General features: G+C 44.9%; 2 protein-coding genes across 2 annotated transcripts in view; one reads left to right on the top strand and one right to left on the bottom strand.

Moving 5' to 3' along the window:
* Positions 1-7,745, top strand: part of RAB6B (RAB6B, member RAS oncogene family) — a 57,299-nt gene extending 49,554 nt beyond the window's left edge. Inside the window, exons 7-8 of the mRNA XM_041734424.1 lie at positions 1,599-1,665; positions 3,284-7,745. Of these exons, the coding sequence (XP_041590358.1) occupies positions 1,599-1,665; positions 3,284-3,348 (132 nt within the window). The 3' untranslated portion in view covers positions 3,349-7,745. The remainder of the gene's footprint in view (positions 1-1,598; positions 1,666-3,283) is intronic.
* Positions 7,746-11,156: 3,411 nt separating this feature from the next.
* The window catches only part of LOC121478740 (serotransferrin-like), a 54,633-nt gene continuing 44,001 nt past the window's right edge, over positions 11,157-21,788 (bottom strand). The window contains 1 exon segment of the mRNA XM_041733979.1: positions 11,157-12,411. Coding sequence (XP_041589913.1) covers positions 12,198-12,411 — 214 coding nt within the window. The 3' untranslated portion in view covers positions 11,157-12,197.

The raw sequence follows: 21,788 nt of genomic DNA, 5'->3' as shown, positions 1-21,788 counted from the left end.
GACAGAGTGAGGGACCCCTAACCCTTCCTCCCCAATTAGAGCACCCTCAGCATGGCTGTGTTCATGCCCATGCCCTTCCCAGTGCTGTTGTGGTGTCTCTTGGAGCAAGAGCTGCCTATCCCAGGAGGCATGGAAGTGGCCCTGGGTTGCTGCTCTGTGTGGCCCTGATGGAAATTCACAGGATGCAGGGAAGCAATGGGCAGTAGCCCATGAGGCAGGTCATTTCTGCCCTAGTGGTCAGGGGCAGGGAGATGCTGATGTCTCCCTTTTTAGAATGCTCTGGAAGCCACTTGATGGTCTAAGCATGAATTAAATGTGGTCCGTTCCAACTCTGTGGTTCAGAGGAATCTTCATGCAGCGCAGACTCCTGGATTCTAAGGCTGATCATATCTGCTCTCGGAGACCCACATGTGACCCCAGGAGTTTCCGTCTAACTGGCAGTTTGGCCGCCAGCAGGCAGGACACGGCTGCGTGGGCAAGGCCGTGAAGGAAAGCTCAAGAGTGACTGGGCCTCTGCACCCTCACTCACTTCTTCCTGCCCCACTTTGGAACCCCCTCTGCATTTGCCCACGGGCTTCCTTACCCTGCCAGGCCCACCAGTGACTTCCCCACTCAGGCCCTCCTCACCCTTGGCCCTGTCACTTGGCTTGGGTGCTCCCATAGAGCTGGGCTCTAGGGTGAGACCATGAACAAGACTCGCCCTGTCTTTAGAGAGCTCACTGAGTCCCTGGAGTTGGAGTATGTGGCGGGGGCTGTGGGGGGCGGTGGGGTGGGGATGTTCAGAATCATCTGGTGCATTATACTTCTGCTTTGTACTTGTCACCTGCTAAGTTCCACGTCTGCCCTGCCTGACGTCCCCACCACACGGTCCTCCCTGTCTGCCTACAGACACAGACACCCCACATGTGTGCAGCCTACACAGTTCTCCCCCCACACTTACACAAATTCGCACACAGACAGTCCACATGTGTATTTTCCACACATGCGCCTCTACACACAACATACGCATCACCCTAACACCCATACCCAAACAAACCTACAGCATCGCATTCACTCTCCTGTATGCTTTTTCTCTCAGAAGTCTTGTTTTCCATGATGTGATTGTACGGCCCTGGCTCCCAGCACCCTGCTGCCCTGGTGCCTGCAGCCTCACAGAACCCCCTCCCCCCACCCGCCCTGCATGAAGAGAGGGTCAGAGAGGGTCAGAGAGGGTCATTTGTCTCAAGGGCAGGTTGAGAGTTGGTTCCCCACCCAGGCGGTGGGACAGAAGCCTGCCTAAGGGCTTGTCTCCCAGGGCCTAGATCATTTTCTCCACTAGGGTAGGTAGGTCCCTTACAGTCACCAGGACGCATGCTGCGCTCCTGGGGACCCGTGGTCAGCCTGCCTGAGTGAGAGGCCTGCCGGGGCCCAGACCTGTGACAGGCACTAGGGCAAGGGAGGGGGCAGTTCAGTGCAGCACCGGCCCTTCAGGGCACAGTTGGAGGGCAAGACAGGAGAACAAGGCCCAGCGTCAGGACAAAGAGAGGCAAGAGGGTGGAGATGGGGGTGGGGGGCAGGATGGGGCCAGGGGCTCACGCTGCGTCTCCCCCTCTCTCCAGCTCTTCCGACGTGTGGCATCAGCTCTGCCTGGAATGGAGAATGTCCAGGAGAAAAGCAAAGAAGGGAGTATCCTTTTCCTTTATTAAGTGAGTGAAAGATGTGCTGGAGAAGCCATTTATCCACTGGTGGATCCCCTTAGTGTTTTAGAACAGTGGGTGAGCCCTCGCCTGGTCTCCAGCCCATCCTTCCCTGCTGAGTATGGCGTGGGCCCTCCTCTGTACCAGGACGAGGCTGGACTCCAGAGGCTTTAGGAACTCGTCCAGCTCAAACCATCCTAAAGCCTCTATTTCCAAAGCAGTGGGGGTACCAGGTGGATGTGAAGGATGGTGTGGGGCAAGTGAGAAATAGGAGCTCTGCCCATGTTTACAGTGAACACCACTTGTATTTCATGGGTACAAGTAGACTCTCCACTGCACGGAAGGCTTCTGCACCCAGAACATGGTCCAACCTATTCTACATGGGAGTTTCCCCAACACATCCCTCCTCCCGTGTCCTGCCTGCTTCCCTGGCCCAGCCCTGCACAGCCCCAGAGCTCCCTCTGCTCTGTGGGATGAGGTCTGCATGCGGCCACTCGCAGAGCCCACCCCAAACCTCAGATGACACCCAGAAGCTGAAATTGAGGCTCAGAGAGGTAGTCTGATATGCCCAATGGGAAGGAAGGCAGTTGTTCATCCTCTACTATGTTACCAAAAATGTGTTTATGTAGATATATACCAGAAAAATGTTATTTTTGTAGGTATGGGGAAAATAAAAGGAAGAAAGGTCAGAAATTCCTACTCAAAATATAGGCCATGGCCAGAAAGTGGCATGGAGGGAAAATGTGATCTTTGGGAGAAGCATGGCTCTGTAGTACTCAGAGCCAAAAGAGTCTCTCTCAGAGTCCTTAAACAGGGGCCACAAAAACATCCCTAGGACACCCACAGCAGGACTCACAGCAGGTCCCACAGCAGCACTTACGCTTCCGCCCCGTCCACTGCCCCAGCTCAGTCCTCCAGAGGGGCCCACAGCCCTGCCCGGGAAGAGCCATTCCTTGCTGTGCCAACAGCCTGGCCGTCAGCCGTGTTCGAGCCTGGCGTGAGGGGCTGTCAGCTTGATGAGGGCAGAGGAGCAGCCTGGCTATGCGTTTTGAACCCATTCCTCTAGTGGAGCTCTGATTGGGGCTCCTCCAGCCCAGTCCCCAGGGCACCAGTGGAAAGGGCTGGAGGCATTTCCCAGGGATGCAGCCCCCGGCAGCCCTCTCAGAGTCTAAGCGACACACTGGGACTAGAGCTTGAGGCGTCACTTGCTGTGAGTGGTTAGGGCAGGGCCCACGTAGCCCTGTGCTAAGATGTGGGATCGTCCACTTCCAGTGCACCCAGAGGGTGGGATTGCCTGGTAACCAGGCTGAGGCACTGCTTACCAAGAAGGCTTCTGAGGAAGGGCCTGTCCTGCCTGTGTTTATGTGGTCATCCCACAGCCTAGGACCAGCTTTGCTTCAGGTCGATGAAGGGGAGGGGTCGTGGGAAGGAGGGGGGTGGGAGCTGGTGACCCTGCCTCCTTCCTGCCCAGGCCAAGCAAAGACCTGAGTAGGTATTTGTGGAAGGACAGAGGATCTACATGCATAGGGCAGATGAAGGGTGCACAGGGACAGGAGCCAGGGAGCAGCTTCTCCGTCAGTCATCTTCCTTAGCCCAGGCCCCTGCAGTGATCGACATCAAGCTGGACAAACCCCAGGAGCCCCCAGCCAGTGAGGGCGGCTGCTCCTGCTAATGCAGCCTGACCTGCCAGCTTCCTTTGACACTACTCGCTTGTTGTGTTGCTTCCTATTGGTTAGCTTCCTAAGGGGGGTGGGAAATGAGCTTATCAAGATGGGAGGATTTTTCTTTTCTCTCTGTCTCTAGGAGTAGGGTGGGGTGGGGAGGGAGGCTGGGCATCAGGGATCACGTCACTCTTAACAGCTGTTACTTAAACAACTATTTTTTGGTTTGGTTGTAATATATTGTACTTTATTAAGATTGCCAAAAACTGTTAAAATTTAAAAAAATTTAAATCATGTGTATACAACTTTTTGCCAGATAAAAATGTAGTCATTTTTATTTAAAAGATGTGCTTTTTGTTTTTGTATATTTGTAAACTTACAGAGAACCTTTTCCACACACCTCCTCCTTCCTGCCCTCTTTGAACCATTCATCACCTCTGCCCTCCTTCCACCCTGGCCCGATAAATTACAATTAATGGGGCAACTTAATTAGGTTCCAATCCCAGGCCCCACCCACCAAACAGGCCCTCTCTGATTAAATCAAACACTGAACACAGCCGCCTCTGAAGAGGCAACCTTTAACTCTGTCCTTCCGTGGCCAGAGTGGGACATCAGCCATGGCCCTGAGCTGAAATTAAGGCCTTGTGGACAGCAGGGAGCCAGCAGCAGGCCTCACTGGAATTCCTCCTGCTTCTCCCTTCCCCTCTCCGATAAGCCGAGAAGGGCGTGGAGGGCACGTGCCACAGGCAACCTGTGTTCTCTGTGGTCCACTCAGTGGTTGGCAGAGAGGTCACTGGAAGGAAGGACGGGGTGCTGTTGGCTACTGGGGCTTGTGTCGATGTGTGGTTCATAGCCTTGGGGCACCATGTGGTTCTGAAAAATGTTCTAATCAGCCTTCCCAGCAATCAGCACACATGTCTGGGTTAAATCTAAGGGAAGGGCAGAAAGGAACGCAGTGTGTGCTGCCCTGAAGCCTCGTCCTCGCACCTCAGCAGAGCTAGAGCCTGTATCGCACAGTGTCCGTCTGTGATTGGGGCAGGGGGGTCAGCTGCTGTACTGCCACCTTGAAGATGCATATTCAGATCCTTGGCTGCTAGTACTATGGAGTGCTGTTCTGGAAAGGCTGACCTCTTGATGTGTTTGCCCCACTGGCATAATGCAGTTGTAATTATTGTGCACGTACCTTTGAGGGTATTGTGGCAGCACTCTGGTTGCCGGAAGGTGCTGCTGAGGTGGGGTCTCCAGAAGGCTGCCCAGAGAGAGCCATCCTTGCCATTTTGACTCATTTCTGAGAAGGGCTTGGTCCGAGGACCTCTAAAATCTCTGAAGATAATTCTAAGTGATGGAACCCATTTGGCCAGCGTTCCAAATAGACCCAGACTTACCGACCCTGAGCCCGCACAGAGCCAGGCAGTGGGCTTGGCGACTCCGGCCAAGACACAGTAAACCCTGCTCTCCAAGCTGGGCTTGAGTCTGCCTCCAGGCTGCTGTTGGGCATGTCTTAAGGGAGCTAAATGACCATCTGGGAGTGGTAGGGGCTGAATTCCTCCACAAAGCAGGACTCCAATAAGTTATTGCAGTGAACTTCGGAACTTCTCAGAAACTAATCCAAAATGGCAGCCAGTAAGTAGACAGGATTCACTGATATTTGTCCAGTGGGCCTGTCACACACTCTCAGCTTAAGGAGACGGTCAGAGCTGATGTTTAGAGAGGAATTTATCTTCAGGTGAAGAAGAGAGGAAGCAGGATTTTTCACTGAGCTCTTCTTCCAGAAAGCAGACTGATGTACGAACGTAATTCCAGTGTCATGTGTTTAGTTTTTATATGTGTGTACATAATTATATATAGAGATAGACTTGTGTATACACCTTCCACACACACATTCTCACAGAGATACATGTGCTCAATGTATATTGTTTTTCCTGCTCTCAAGTTGGAACTTGCATTGTGATAACAGTTTTGGAAATTCAAAAGTACTGCAACGTGTTGAAATAAGAAATACTTAATATTGTCAAAAAACTTGTGATTGTCTTGCCATCAATAAACTAATGCATAGATGTGTTAAACTACAGGCAAAAATAGCCATGGGAATATGTGCACCGTTTCTCTCTATACTTACATGCATAGGTGTGCATGCCCATGTGGGCCAGTACCCCCCCACCATGGCACACCCCCAAGTGGTGCTTGTTGGAAGAGTGCTTACTTACCTCGTGAGGATTGATAGAGTCCATGTTACAGTATCAGCCTGGTTGGCAGTGAGGCCCATTGCTTTTGGCCTTGGGGACAGCCCCATTTGCTGGGATCTGCACTGGGTCCCAGGGAATGAATGTATGGTGGATTTTAATATTCTTGGTACTAAGTAGCTTTTCTTAAACATTCCTGTAAAAACAAAGCAGAAACTCAGTTCCCTTCTCATGTGCACACGTAAGTTAAGGCACCATGAACATTTCTTTCCATCACAGCCCAAGAGCAGTAAGAGATGCAGAAGATGTCATTTGGCTTGATGTGGCCTCGGGGAGCCTTCCTAGCATGTACACAAGGTCCTCTCTCGAGTCCAGGCTCTCCTGAGCGGCTTCTTCTGAGGTGAGGGCAGTTGTCTCCTCTTGTCCTTCCAGCCTAGTGGTGCCATGCCATTCCATGACCCTCCTTCTCTCAGGCCTGATTTCTGCCCCTCACTTCCTGGTCTGTTGGGGCAGCCGGATCTCTTGCACAGAATTGGGTTGGTTCCTTGGCTCTCATTTTGAGCAGATGCCATCACTGACTCTTGGTTGTAGGTAGTATCTTGACTTGGAGCTGAGGTTTAGTAATAAAATGATCAGGTTCCTTTGAAGAGGGGGTGAAATTGCCACCACTTCCCCAGCGAGTGTTCCATCCCTGCCAAATCCAGATGGGCTAGCATGAGGCAAAGCCATCGTTCAGTCCCTCTCCCTACGGACTAGCCCTTACCTGGGAGATGGCCAGGGTCCTCTTCTTCAGGCCCTTTTTTTTTATTCTTTGAGGGGAAGTGTCAAAGAAAAGTTGTCAGTAAAGCTCCTATTCTAGAGGCATCTGAAAAAGCGTAAGATACAGGAAGCAGACAGCATAGTTATAAATGCACACACGTGCCAGAACGAAGGTCGGCGGCAGGTGTGAGAAGTGCAGCGTTTAGTCCGCGGTTAGCAAGCTGACCGGTTATGAGCAATCCCTCTCAGTCAGAGCCCTCTCTGCCATTACTCTCACCACTCTCTTCCTGTCAGCATCCTTAGACATTCTGGAACACTCCTGGGTCTGAGGAGCAACCAGATCACTTCAAGTGTCTCAGGCAACAGAAACAAGAATTAAAATGCCGGTAGCTAAGTGTACAGACATATCTTTGAGTGCAAACGTCTCTGACCTTCCAATGGCAAGCCGGTGCTGGGAGCCCCTGCCCTCAAGCACCAGGTGTGACAAAATGGCACCGCTGGCTTCGGTGTCCTTCAGGCAGAGCAGCCACATTCCTTCATATGGCAGAAGGCAGGTGAGAATGTCAGGATGTGAGAACAGGTGGCCAAGGACGGAGTCCCAATCTGAGCCACGTGAGGGGCAGCTGAACAGAAGTCATTGTGCATCAGCCAAGCAGGGCCGCATGCTCACTAGTTTCCAAACTACCTCTCCCCCAAGCATGTGATGAGGTGTCACCACCTAGCTACAGCAGCACGATGCGGAGGTCTCACGTCCTTCCTGTCTCCGAGACAGGAAGACTGAGGCAGAGAAGGGCCACTTGCTTGTGAGCACCCAGCAAGTCGGAAGTGCTCAGAGCCGAGGTGTTTCCATTCTTCATCCATCGCCAACCTGCGCGTACCAGTGTGACTGTGCACCCGTACGGAAGGGGCTGCTGTGCGCGGCTGCTCCTCAGACCACCTCTACTCTGGTTAGAAGGTTCTGGCCAGCGTACCTGAGCCAGCTGGGAAAGAACGCATGTCCATTTCACGCTCCTCCATTGCTAAGAAGGGCCAGTCCCCAAGTCCACTCTGACTGTCATGGGCACAGACCAGGGCATCCTTTGAGTTTTTGTTTGAAATGAACTATTTAGATGTTCCAAAACCTTGGGCTCTCGAGTGTACTCTCTCCAGCGCCACAGCCCTGCGTGGCTGACACTCCCCGCAGGGCATGGCTTATCCTTGCAGTGGGGTTTGGAAGCTTCCTTCCACTGGGAAGCCTCCATACATGGAAGGCCAGCCTGCATCGTGTGGTGTGTCAACTTGTCCCCACTTTCCCTCACCCATCCCCTTCAAAGTGATTGGCCACGAGGAGCACAGAGGGTGGCATTTCCATCTTTACTGGCTCAGCAGGCATAAATGGCCACGTTGACTTTACATGAAACTGTGTAAAATGTGGAAGACTCAGCATGTTGATCAAACAATAAACTGTCCTGATTCTCAACACAAAACCTCTTGTCTACTGTCTCTAAGTGGTGCAGTCATATATGGCGGGTGGGGGCGCAAAAATGTATTTCTTCAAGTGCCTGCTCCACAAAGACCCTCATCTCCTGTCTGGTGCAAGGTCTTCCACCCAGTGCCTTGTTTCTTCCTCTTCACCCAGGCCCTCCACATACTCAGACATACAAATGAGGGGAAAGGTGCCCTCATTTCCATCATCTCCGCTCTGCCTAAAGGCTGATGGGAAGGGAAGCCCCGGGCAGAATGGAGACTCGGGGGTGTGTAGTAACTTCTGTCAGTCCTGGTCTCCACAAGTCATGGCTGGAGGTCTTGAAAGGCGGGTGCAGGGACTGAATCTCTCCTCCTCCTGGTGATCTCCAGAAAGCCATTTAAATAATTTAGGGTGAACCATAATCATTCTCCAGGTGACACCACCAAGAAGCCACATACCACCTCCCCTTCCCCCCACACTAATTAGAGAACATCCCCTGAGAGGCCCCTCAGGTCTCCATCATCTCCAGACTAAAAGCTGCCATAAAGGCCAGGACAACTGTGGGGCCAATCCGGAGAGGATGCAAAGGCCAAGATCAGGCCCAGAACTGCCCTGTCTGGGAATGCTGGAGTCCTGGAGCTATGGAGTACGCCAGGTTCACCAGATCTCCCTCTTCTTCCAAGTTCAACTTTACATTATCTTTCCCCTTCAAAGTTTCTAAAGTTTCTGGAACACCCTCCAATCTGCCACCTCAGGGAAGCCACCTCTAAATTAGGAGGGACAGGAAATAGATGTCTCTGCCCACCAAGCCTAACCTTTGTGGCTGCCAGGTGTAAAATGTGAGGCAGAGGAGGTACCAGGGATGACAAGGGGCAGAGGAGGCCTGACGACCAAAGTACACGCACTGGTACAAACCAGACTGAAGCCAGAGCCAAGCTATTCCAAGACGGGGAGGGCATAACCTTACCGAGGAGGACTGCATTTATACACACGACCGTCCAGCAGCCCCTCCTCCTGCCAGATGAAGGGAGTAGCACCCTGGACTCCCCAGACTCAGATGTGAAGATAACAGAGGGTTGGTGAGTAACCTGTCCCAGGTGCCCCGTGTGGCACTGATGGATGCTGCTCAAGGTGACCAGTGAGCAAGAGTGGAGAAAGGAGCTTTGATAATCCTATGCTAACCTCAGACTTAGAAATGCCACAATAAGTATACTGATAAGTATATCAAAAATACCACAAATGAAAACACACATTTCAATTGAGATACAATCATCTTAAGTCAATGGAACACTAAATGTCTTACACATAACAGGACCCTGGGATCCGGGGGGGGGGGACACTGGGACACTGGGATCCCAGGAGGTGCTAAGACAGAAGCCATGGGGAAAAGGTAAGTGGTGCTCTCCATGAACGGCAGCTGTTGGTGCTACGACCGCAGCAAACTGGCAGATGCCTGGCAGTGGAGGGGCTACCGAGGCCCCAGAACCCTTGGGAGAGGGCTTGAAAAATGACCTGGAATAAGAACCGTATGGCCAGCACCCTGACCCCTCAGTCTGTATGTGTGCTCCATACCGTGTAGAAGGCCCCATTCCAGAAGCAGTGGCGTGCCCAGGCATATTCACTGCAGCCACCCGCCTACCAAGGCATCTCCCCACATCCCGAACCTCTCCCTTAGCCAGGAATGGGTGATTCGTACCAGGTGGCAGCTGGCCTGTGAGGAGGCCTTGGGACCCAAACACGCCCAGTGGCTCAGACACTGCTATGTTCCCAAGAAGGAGCGGTTTCAAGCCATGATGGTCTCTAGGACATACAGCTGTGCCTTATATGCCCGTCACCACTGACCTCTCTCCATTCTGGCCACACTTGCCTCCGGGCTCATGAAGAAACGGGACTACTGTGGCTGGATGGCTTCAGGGCCACAAGAAGACACCAACAGAGTAGAGCATACATGTAATCTCTTGAAAGCCCTTCCCAGCACCCAAGGACTGGTCACCATGGTCTCTTCCTGACCCAAACACAAGAATGGGAAAACTGTAGCACAGAAGTAGGAAACAGGATGAGAGTGCCCAGGAGGGACTCTGTAACCTGCTGCTTACACACCCTGCAGAAAAACTAAACAGGGCTGTGGCCCAAAGTAGTTACACACAAAGCCTACTGAAGGCACACCTGATTCTCCAGGGCAGGTGACGTCTGACGGTGCTCCAAGGAGCCCCCCATACCTGGTACAGGACACACTGAGCCCGCGGACGCCTGAGACCACACCCAATCTGCCACTGAACTGAATGTTTAGGAGCAGGGTCCTCAGAAGAGCTGACGGGCCTCACAGATCATTCTGATGCACACCAGCATCTGAGAATCATTGTTGGAGAGAGAACTCCACTTTTTCAGAAGATCTTTAAGCCCTGAAGATAATTCAACCTTGCTCCCCTTGTCATTTTTTTGTGTATTGCTTTCTCCAGTAAAGAAAATAATTAACCAGGAGAAAAAAAAAAGAAAACCTGAGAGAACATATATGTTTTTTTTTTTTAAAAAAAAAGATTTTATTTATTCGAGAGAGAGAGAGAGAGAGAGAGAGAGAGAGGCAGAGACACAGGCAGAGGGAGAAGCAGGCTCCATGCAGGGAGCCTGACATGGGACTTGATCCTGGGTCTCCAGAATCACACCCTGGGCCAAAGGCAGACGCTTAACCGCTGAGCTACCCAGGGATTCCCCATATATGCCTTTTAACAGAAACATCAAACCACTGATTTTTATTCACATGCGCACCTACTCTGATTATGTGAACATGTCACATTCATCACATTCTCTTTTGATTTCTAGTTCATTATTCTTACCTATTTCCTTAAATTACTGTTGGCTAACAAGGAAAGGACAAAAACTAAGAATCCAAAAAACGGTAAGGACATGAGCAGCAATGAGGCTTTTGAGTAAGAACTCTGCCAGGGGTGAGGCCCACTGTCTTCTCCATTTCAGCCTGGGCTTCCTCCACATTCGAGCGGCAAGTGCTCTCACGCAGAGCTAGGGTGACCAGAAGGAAGGGGTGACAGGCAGAGGCTCACGCTGTAGCGCATACGGGGACCACACTCACTGGGATCTTACCATGCTTCGCTTGACTCTCCCTGACACCCTACATCGCCCCCCCCCCCCGCCCCGCCAGGTGAGATGCCCCTCCTGCAGGTCTGCAGAGCAGCCCGTGTCTCTCTTGTCGTGGCTCTTGACCACACTGTTCTGGGATTAGCGTCTCATTGACCCACAGCTCCCCTTATTGCCTCTGAAACTGCAGCTGGGCTTGCCCCTGAGGGTGTGAAAAGTAGGGACAGCAGTTGGTTCTGGTGTATACTGCCGTCTTCAGGCCCTGGGAACGTGCAACCAACCAGGCCTGCACCCTAACACAGGCCCCTGTTTGTACACACTATACCATTCCATTTAATTGCTTCAAGCCAGACAGGTTGCTTTATTTAACCAAAAAATGCATTAATAATTTATAAAAGCCATAAAAAAGCCACCATACAAGATAATGAAGAGCGTCACTTTGAAAAGGCTAACTTTTCTTTTAACCACCTGTGACTATGGGCTTTAAGTAACTACAGAGAAGTGTTTTCATTCACAAGTGGTCCATGGCATTCTAGCTCTGAGTACAGGATAGGGGCTACTCAAACAGCACATGAACATAGCCCAGGAGCCCTCGGCCATCCAAAAACCCACAACAGTCTGGAAATCTTCATGTTCTCCTCTGTTAAGGAAAACCACAAGAACATACTAGAGCGTTGGCATGTGGGGATTTAGCATTTATAGTTCTATCACCTGGGAATGACTCCAAGGGTTCAGGGCAAGTTTTTGAGACCTAAGTGCTATGAGGCTGGAGTGCGGACAAGTCACCAAGCTGATGAAGAACAGACCCGCCATTGGCACAGCCTTGCTGTTTTCTACTGTCTTCACATGTTGAGGGACCGCACTGTAACTACACTCACACCTCTGAGAATTCACAAAGAACTAGACGATATACTGCCCATGAATGTCAAGGGCAAATGGAATCAACTGGCTCCAAACAGACAGATCTGTTTTCAGGAAAAGGGACTAATACATAGAAGCAGAGGATAAGAGACTTCTCAGATGATAACCATACTCTCATGACAATATCCTCTCTCTGTGGATCCACTCCTTAGGGTCACAAAGACCCTGACCCTCTGTCACGTATACACTAAAGGGACGCAACATACACCTTAACCAAGGGAAGACACATAGGCAGGTAAGTGACTAGAAAGCACCGAGGGAGAACTAAACTTAAAAACAAAAATTCCAAGTTACTTTCAACAATAATTTCTTTCCAGAACAAGAAAATGTTTTCTAATCACATTTTGTACCCCTTCTTTGTCAGCTCCAGACTACCACACCCTTTTCCAAAACTGTCAAGACACACACACACACACACACACACACACATTCACGTCCTGCGCTTTGCCTCTGCCCCTCAGGCGATTTTAGCCAGCCACTTCTCCAGGTCCTGGATGTCAGCGGAGCCAGTATCCCCTCTTCCGCCCTTGGCGCTGCACTCCAGGAACTCCACTTTGAGGGGCAATTGTGAGAACTCAAATTCTTTGCCTTTCTTTCCTAGCTGAGCAGGGGCAGTGCTGGAACTGTCCAGTGTGCTGGGGGCCGCAGAACGAGTGACCCGTAAAGTGTTGCTGTGAAACAAAAGAAGAACAAGTCAGAAGGAGAGAGTAATAACTTTTAAAGAGCAACTAAAGGCCTTTACGAAGCCAAACTCATTCCTAAACATTTCAGCACTCATTTACATATTAATCATAAAACTGTCAATTATGCTATTAAGACAGTTGAATAATCCTTTGCATTCATAGATTGCTCTCAGACAGCAGAGATGGTTGTCCAGCCTGACTTGGCTGGATAAGAGTAGGTCAATAATGTGCCCAGGTCACACCTTCTCTCAGCCTGGGGCCCCCCTATCCCCTACCACTAGGATCATCTACATGATGCTAGTTTTGAACAGATTTTTTAAAATATGCTGTGTCATAATAACTTAAGTCTCTGCAAGTTATGTGTGGGAAGATACAGTATTTATATTTGTCACGAGTCTATTTGGATACAGAGCTTAGTAAATCCACAAACTCCAGATTCTCAAACCCAGTTTGGGCTCCCACGTCTTTGCCCATGAAAACGTTCCTGATTTAAGCTGTTTTACTGCCACCTGCTGGCCCCAAAACAGCGTGCACAGCAATGTTCATGTGTCTACTTCTCCCACCCTTTCTGCTTTCCAGAAGCAGAGGAATACATGCTCCCAATGTGCCTCCTTACAAAATAAAGCATTTACTGGAGCTGTAAGACTACATGAAAATTAGTGAGGAATCTGCAGAAAAAATTAATACCTTGTCTAGAAAGAAACCTTCACACATGGAAAAATATTTTTAAAAAACAATATAAAATTCAAGATATTAGGGAGGAGCCTATAGGGCCTTCTAAGCAAGGTGGTGGGTCCATGGATATTCATTTTAATATTCTTTAAATTCAACATATGTATCCCTTTATATGTAAAATATTTTACAATAAAACTTTAAAAGGAAAAACACCCAACATAGTAATATGTACTCAGCTCTTGCCATAAATCCATGTGAACATAGTTATTAGCCTTGTTATCCAGAAGACTCTGAAATGCTTCAGGGCTGATAGGACCTAATTCTCACAAATACAGGATTAATCTAAAATCAGACTCCTGGGGCACCTTGCTGGCTCAGTCAGAAGGCATGTGACTCTTGAGCTCAGGGTTGTGAGTTTAAGCCCCACGTTGAGTGTAGAGATTACTAACAAAAATAAACTAACTTTTAAAAATAAAATTTGACTCCTAATTTGATACTAACCTTTCCAACTTCTAACTTTTTACTTCACTAACTTTTAATAGTATATATTGCTTTTCTATGGATCTTCAGAGTGAAAAACTGGACTAAGGAAAATATATGTTTAGAACATAGGAAAAGTTCAACCATACTGCTTAAAAGAAAAAAACAAAATGGACACATAAGTATTATGATCACATTCCCCCCTTCCCAACAACGGCAACAGAGTCTCTATAAAAACCAAATTATCAAAAAAAATAAAATAAAAATAAAAAAATATAAAATAAAATAAAAACCAAATTATCTAATTGTTCCAATTTCCTTAGCCTAACGAGCAACTTATAGTCTCAAGAGAGTGAACATCAGGACTAAGGGAAGAAATGATAAACATACAATTTCAGAAGGGACAAAAGACACTGACACTGACACTGACATCAGCAAGATGGGAGAATAGGAATTTCTAGCACAAGCCTTCTCACAGAACCATTAATTTGAAAAACCACCCATGCATTAGAGAGAAGCAATCCAGGTCTCAGATTACAGCACCTGACTATTACACAGAAATAAAAAAAGATGCATGGAAGAGAGTAGGAAGGACAGTTTCACATTATCTACATTATTTCTCCTGCAAGCACGGAGAGATATGTTTCACTTGGTGGTAGGACAATGAAGTAAGCACTCACTACATCACAGAATCCAACACCAGTCTAGACCCATGGCCGCAGCCCACTCCTGTGGGACCAAGCTCCAGGACCACCACCATGGACCACAGCACCAGGCCTGCCCCAACAGATCCAGTTCTAGGCCACCCAAATGGATCCTGGTGCAGGGCCCACTTCTATGAACCCAGGCAGTAGGCCCACATACCCATGGACCTAGGAGCCGGGCCAGTCTGCCCAAGGACTCCAGCAGCCTATCAAAGGCACAGAGTAAAGCACCAATAACTAACCTTAAAGAAATGGAAATCTATTAAATGCCTGACAAAGAATTCGAACTAATAATCTGAAAGTTCATTGAGCTATAAAAGAGGACAACTCAACAAAATGAGAAAAATAATATATGAATAAAAATGAAATTTGGGGCCCTTCACTGGCTCAGTTGGTAGAGAATGAGACTCTTGATTTCAGGTTTGTGAGTTCCAGCCCAACGGTGAGCATGGAGCCTAAAAGAAAGAAAGAAAGAAAAGAAAGAAAAGAAAGAAAGAGAAAAGAAAAGAAAAGAAAAGAAAAGAAAAGAAAAGAAAAGAAAAGAAAAGAAAAGAAAAGAAAAAATGAGAAGCTCAACAAAGAGGAGGCCATAAAAAATTTTTATGATATTCTGGAGCTAAAGAACATAATGACTAATGTGAAAAATTCAGAGATCCTTAACAGCAGACAAACAGAAGAAAGACTCAGCTTGAATGCAGGTAATCTGAAGTTATCTAATGAGAAGAACAAAAAAGAAAGAGTAAAGAGAGACTGACTACATAACTTATAAGACATCATTAAAGGAATCAAGTACAATCATTATGGCAGTCCCAGAAGGAACAGAGAAAGACAAACAGAAAACCTATTTATAAAGAAATAATACAGAAAATACCTAAATCTGGAAAGGGAAATGAACATCCAGGTCCATTAAGTCCAAAGAATTCCAAATAGATTAAACAGAGTTTCACCACGACACACTACAATTGACAAAAAGTCAAAGACAGAGAATTTTGAAAGCAGCAAGAGAAAAGCCAATGGTCACAAATATGGAAACCCCACATGAGCAACTTTCTTAGTCTTAGCAGAAACTCTGTATGCCAATAAAGAACGGAATGATATATTCAAAGTGCTGAAAGAAAAAAAACCCGCCACCAACAATACTATACCCAGCAAAACTGTCCTTCAGACATGAATGAGAAAAAAATTTCCCAGACACACAAACTCTGAGGGAGTTCATAACCACTACCCCCACCTTGCAAGAAATACTAAAGGCAGTTCTTCAAGGTGAAACAAAAGGACACTAACAACATGAAAACACGTGAAAGTATAGAACTCACTATAACAGTAAGAGTATATTCAAATTCAGAATACTCTAACTCCATAATGGTGACACATAAATCACTTAACTCTAGAATAAAAGTTAGAGACAAAGTATTAAAGGTAACTATGGCTACAATAATTTATTAATGGGGCGCCTGGGTAGCTCAGTGGTTGAGCGTCTGCCTTTGGCTCGGGTCATGATCCCAGAGTCCTGGGATTGAGTGCCGCATCAGGCTCCCTGTAAGGAGCCTGCTTCTCCCTCTGCTTATGTTTCTGTGTCTCTCATGAATAAATAAAATCTAAAATATATATATATATGTATCAATGGATATACAATATAAAAATGTGAATTGTGGATAAAAATGTGAATTGTGGAATCAACAGTATAAAGTGAAGGGGAAGAAGTTAATGAATATAATTTTTGTATGCAGTGGAAGCTGTTATCCACTTAAAATAAGATTGCCAATATTATGTTTTATAAAAGTTTCATTGTAATCACAAAGAAAAAAACTTATAGATACACAAATAAAGAGAAAGGAATCAAAGCATAACACCACAAACAAATCATTAAAGAAAGAGAAGAAGAAAGGGGCAAAGGAATTATAAAACAGAACACAACAAAACTAAGTCCTTACCTATCAGTAATTCTTTAAATGTAAATGGTTTAAATTCTCTAATCAAAACAGAGTAGATGAATGGATTAAAAAAAACAAGCTGTCTCCAGGAGACAGAAAAACATATACCAAGCAAATGATAACCAAAAGAATAGAGCTGGCTATGGTTATTTCAATAAAACAGACTTTCAGTCAAAAATTGTCATGAGAGACAAAAAAAGTCATTAAATAATAATAAAGGGGTCAATTCATCAAGAGGGTTTTGTAACCAAATATGCACCTAACATCGGAGAACCTAAATACATAAAGCAAAGAGTAATAGAACTAAGGAGAGAAATAGATATCAATACAGTAATAGCAGGGGATTTCAATACCACACTTCCAACAATGAATAGATAATCCAGAGAATCAATAAGAAAACAACATATACCAAATATACCTAACAGACAAATACAGAATATTTCATCCAACAACTGCAGAATGCAGTCTCTTTAAGTGTACAAAGAACAGTCTCCAGGATAGATAGTATGTTAGGCCACAAAACAAGTCAATAAATTTAAGAAGACTGATATCACATCAAGTATCTTTTCTGACCACAAAGGTATGAACCTAGAAATCAGTAACAGAAGGAATACTGGAAAATTTACAAATATGAGGGGAGTAAATAACACATTTATGATAACTAATAGGTCAAGGAAGAATCCAAAGGCAAATAAAAAATAACAAATGAAAATGGAAACCCAACACATCAAACTTACAGGATACAGCAAAAGGCAGTTCTGAGAGGGAAATTTATAGCAATAAACATCTACTCTAAGAAAAAAGAAAGATCTCAGATAAACAACCTAACTTGACACCTCCAGGAACTAGAAAAAGAACAAACTAACCCCAAAGTGAGCAGAAGGAAGGAAAAAATAAAAGCAGAAACCAATGAAATACAGACTAGAAAACAATAGAAAATATCAATGAAACAAAGAGTTGTTTTATTGAAAGATAAACAAAATTGACAAACCTTTAGCAGAGAGAAAGACGACTAAAATTAATAAAATCAGAAATGAAAGGGGGTAACTTATACTACAGAAATACAAAGGGTAAGAGACTACTACTACTGCCCAGATGCCTAAACAAATTAGACATCTGGGCAGCCCGGGTGGCTCAGCGGTTTAGCGCCGCCTCTGGTTCAGGGCCTGATCCCGGAGATCCAGGATCCAGTCCCGAGTCAGGCTCCCTGCATGGAGCCTGCTTCTCCCTCTGCCTGTGTATCTGTCTGTCTGTCTCTCTCTGTCTCTCATGCATAAATAAATAAAATCTTAAAAAACAAAACAAAACAAATTAGACATCCTAGAAGAAATGGATAAATTCCTAGAAACAGACAATATACCAAAACTGAATCATGAAAAAATAGAAAATCTGAACAGACCAATAACAAGGAAAGAGACTGAATCAGTAATCAAAAACCACCAACAAAGAAAAGCCCAGGATCAGATGGCTCACTGGTGAATTCCACCAAACATTTCAAGGAGAATCAACACCAATTCTTCTCAAATTCTTCCTAATTAAAGTGGAGGTAACACTTCCAAACTCATTTTACAAGGCCAGCATTACCCTGATATCCAAACCAGATAAGGATACTACAAGAAAAATATAGGCTAATATTCCTAATGAACACGGATGCAAAAGTCCTCAACAAAATACTGGCAAACCAAATTCAACAGTACACACATTAAATGAATTGTACACTATGATCAAATGGGATTTACTCAAGATAGATAGTTCAACATATACAAACCAATAAAGGTGATACACCTTTACTTTATGATCATCACATTATTGATGATCATCTCAACAGATACAGAAAATCACCTGACAAAGTTCAACATACTTTCATGATCAAAACTCAGCCAAATGGACACAGAAGGAATGTAACTGAAAATAATATGTGGGCCATATATGACAAGCCCACAGAAAATATCTTATTCAACAGTGAAAAGCTGGAAACTTTTCCTCTATCAAGACAAGGATGCCCACTCTCACCACTTCTATTCAGGGTAGCACTGGAAGTCCTAGATAGACTAATTAGGCAAAGAAAGAAAGAAAAAGCATGAAAATCTGAAAAGAAAATGATTATCTGTTCACAGATGACTTCATCTCATATATATAAATCCGTAAAGACAGCACCAAAAAAAAAAAAAACAGAACTACCAAACAAATTCAGTAAAGTTTCAGGATACAAAATCAACATACAAAAATCAATTTGTTTTATACACTACTAACGAATTATCAGAAATTAAGAATTACCAATCCTATTTACAGTAGCATCAAAAATGTAACACTTAGGCATAAATGTAATGAAGTAGGCAAAAGATCTATACACTAAAAAGTTTAAGACATTCATGAAAGAAATTGAAGACATGAATAAAGGAAAAGATATCCCTTATTCTTAGATTGGAATAATTAGATATTGTTAAAATCGCCATATGATGCAAAGCCCTCTAGAGATGCAATGCAATACTTATCAATACTCCAACGGAATTTTTTACAGAAATAAAAGAAACAATGATAGAATTCATATAGAACCACAAAAGACCCATAACAGCCAAAGTAATCTTGAGTAAAAACACCTTAAGCTGGAGGCATCACACTTTCAGATTTCAAATTGTGTAACAAAGCCATAGTAACAAAAACAGTATGATACTGACATAAGAAGACATACAGACCAACAGAATAGCATAGAGGGGCCAGAAATAAACCCACACATATGGTCCGTTAACCTCTGAATGACAAGGATGATGACAAGAAATAGAATTAGTAAAGGATAGTCTCTTCAATAAATAGTGCTAGGAAAACTGAATATCTATATGCAAAAGAATAAAATTAGACCTTTACCTTACACCATACACAAAAATTAACTCAAAATGGATTAAAGACTTACATATAAGACCTAAAACCATAAAAATGCAAGAAGAAAATACAGGGGAGAAGCTCAGTGACCTTGGTTGTGGCAATGAATTTTTGGATATGACACCAACAGAAGAAAACATAATTGTGATTGCTAAATTAAATAACTTCTGCAGAGCAAAGGAAACTATCAGTAAAATAGAAAAATAACCTGGGACTGGAAAACATACCTATGAACCACATAGCTGATAAGGGTTAATATCCAAAATATATAAGGAACTCATCCAAGTCAGTAACAAACCCCTAATAATCTAACTGAAAAATAAACAAAGGACAGACATTTCTGAATAGACATTTCTCCAAAGAGGACAAATAGCCAAGAAGTACATGAAAAAGTATGTAACATAACTATCAGGGAAATGCAAATCAAAACCACCATGAGATATCACCTCACATCTGAGATAATGACTAATAAACACACTAAGCTGTCTGTGGAGATGCAGACAAGGCCAATCCTGGTACATTGTTGGCAGGAATGTAAACTGGTATAGTCACTACAGAAAACAGCATGAAGATTCTTCAAAAAAATTACAAATAAAACTACCACCATATGGTCCAACAATCCCACTTCTGGGTATTTATCCAAAGAAATTAAAATCAGAATCTTGAAGAGCTACTTGCACCACCATGTTCACCGTCACATTATTACAACAGACAATATATGGAAGCAACCTAAATGTCCATCAAAGGATGAATGGATAAAGAAAATAAAGAACATAAACACAATGGAATATTATTCAGCCCTGAAAAAAAGAAGGAAATCCTACTATTTACAACAACATGGATGAACCTAAAGGACATTATGCTAAGTGATATAACAGGCACAGACACAGTAAGACAAATAATATATGATCACACTTATATATGGAATCTACAGCAAACACATGGAAGCAGAGTAGAATAGTGCTTACTAGGATGGGAAGAGGGAGAGAAAGAGAGTCTTTGACCATCAAGTCAAAGGTTATAAAGTTTCAGATATGCAGGGGTGCCTGGGTGGCTCAGGCAGTTAAGTGTCTGCCTTTTCAGCACTTGCCTAAGCAGCTCAGGCCATGACCTTAGGGTCCTGGGATGGAGCCCCACCTCGGTCTCCCTGCTTAGCAGAGAGCCAGCTTCTCCTTTTCTGAAACTCTTCTTCTGTCTCGACCCCTCACTCATGCTCACACACACTCTCTCTCTCGCAAGTAAAATCTTTTTGTGAAAGTTTCAGTTATGCAAATAAGTATGTACTAGAGACCTACTACACAGCATAGTATCTATAGCTAACAATACTGCATTATATACTTAAAATCTGTAATATGGTAAATCTTAAGTATTCTCATGAAACATTCTCTCTCTCACACACACATACACACACACATACACAAATAATAAAGAGAGCAGGAGGAAACTGAAAAGTGATAGATACTTTTACGGCCTCAATGGTGGTGATGGTTTCAAAGGTGGATACTTATCCCCAAATGCATGGAGTTGTATACATTAACTATGCACAGCTTTTTACATATCGATATTACCCCTCCATAAAAGGGTTTTAAAAAAATCTCTTTGATATTCATTCAACTTGAAGGCATGAGGTCTTTGATAAGTCTGATTAAACAGCTAACTTTACTCTTCTATTCATATATTAAAAACTTTAAAGCATATGGAATTAAATATATCATTCTCAATTAAAAAAAAAAAAAAGAGGGATGCCTAGGTGGCTCAGCGGTTAAGCATCTGCCTTCGGCTCAGGGTGTGATCCTGGAGTTCTGGGATCAGGTCCCAAATCCGGCTCCCTGCATGGAGCCTGCTTCTCCCTCTGCCTGTCTCTGCCTCTCTCTGTGTGTCTCTCATGAATAAACAAATAAAATCTTTAAAAAATTAAAATTAAAAAAGAAAAGAAGCCACAGAAAATACATAGACCAGGCCTGGTAAAATTTTTCTGTAAAGAGCCATAAATGAAATGTTTATGTAAATTAAATGTGACAGTTTCTGTCACATATTTTTTATTTTTTTTACCTGCCCTTTAAAAATGTAAAACTATACCTTCTTTGCACACCCTGAGCAGCAGTTTGTCAACCCTAAGCTCCTGAATATAGGAACCACACAACATTTTCCCCTATGGTCATATCCTAAATGCAGTGTTTGCCATCTACTAGATGAATTATATAGGTGCTTGTTAAATGTATAAACGAGTTAGTAAATTCTAGTGGGGAAGAAATGTGCTCAAAGTTGAAATGTTTTTTTAAAGATTTTATTTATTTATTTGAGAGAGCATGAGCAGGGAGCAGGATAGAGGGAGAAGAAAACTCTCCACTGAGCAAGGAGCCTAACTCGACAAGGGGCTCAATCCCAGGACACTGGGATCATGACTTGAGCCAAAGGCAGACACTTAACCAATTGAGTCACCCAGGTACCCCCCAAAGTTGAATTTATACAATTTTTCCTCATCAGATTCTTTAATAAAAAATAAAAAGTCCTATACGACAGCAACAAGAAAGCGTAACTTGCTTCATCAGGATGTTGATGGTAGCTCCGAGTAAGCAAGCTGTTAGCTAGCTCTTACAAATCGGTAGAGTAGGGATCCCTGGGTGGCGCAGTGGTTTGGCGCCTGCCTTTGGCCCAAGGCGCGATCCTGGAGACCCGGGATCGAATCCCA

The sequence above is a fragment of the Vulpes lagopus genome, chromosome 19 (genome assembly GCF_018345385.1).
Source record: "Vulpes lagopus strain Blue_001 chromosome 19, ASM1834538v1, whole genome shotgun sequence".
Lineage (NCBI taxonomy): Eukaryota > Metazoa > Chordata > Mammalia > Carnivora > Canidae > Vulpes > Vulpes lagopus.
This window is presented reverse-complemented; position numbering and strand designations above follow the sequence as displayed.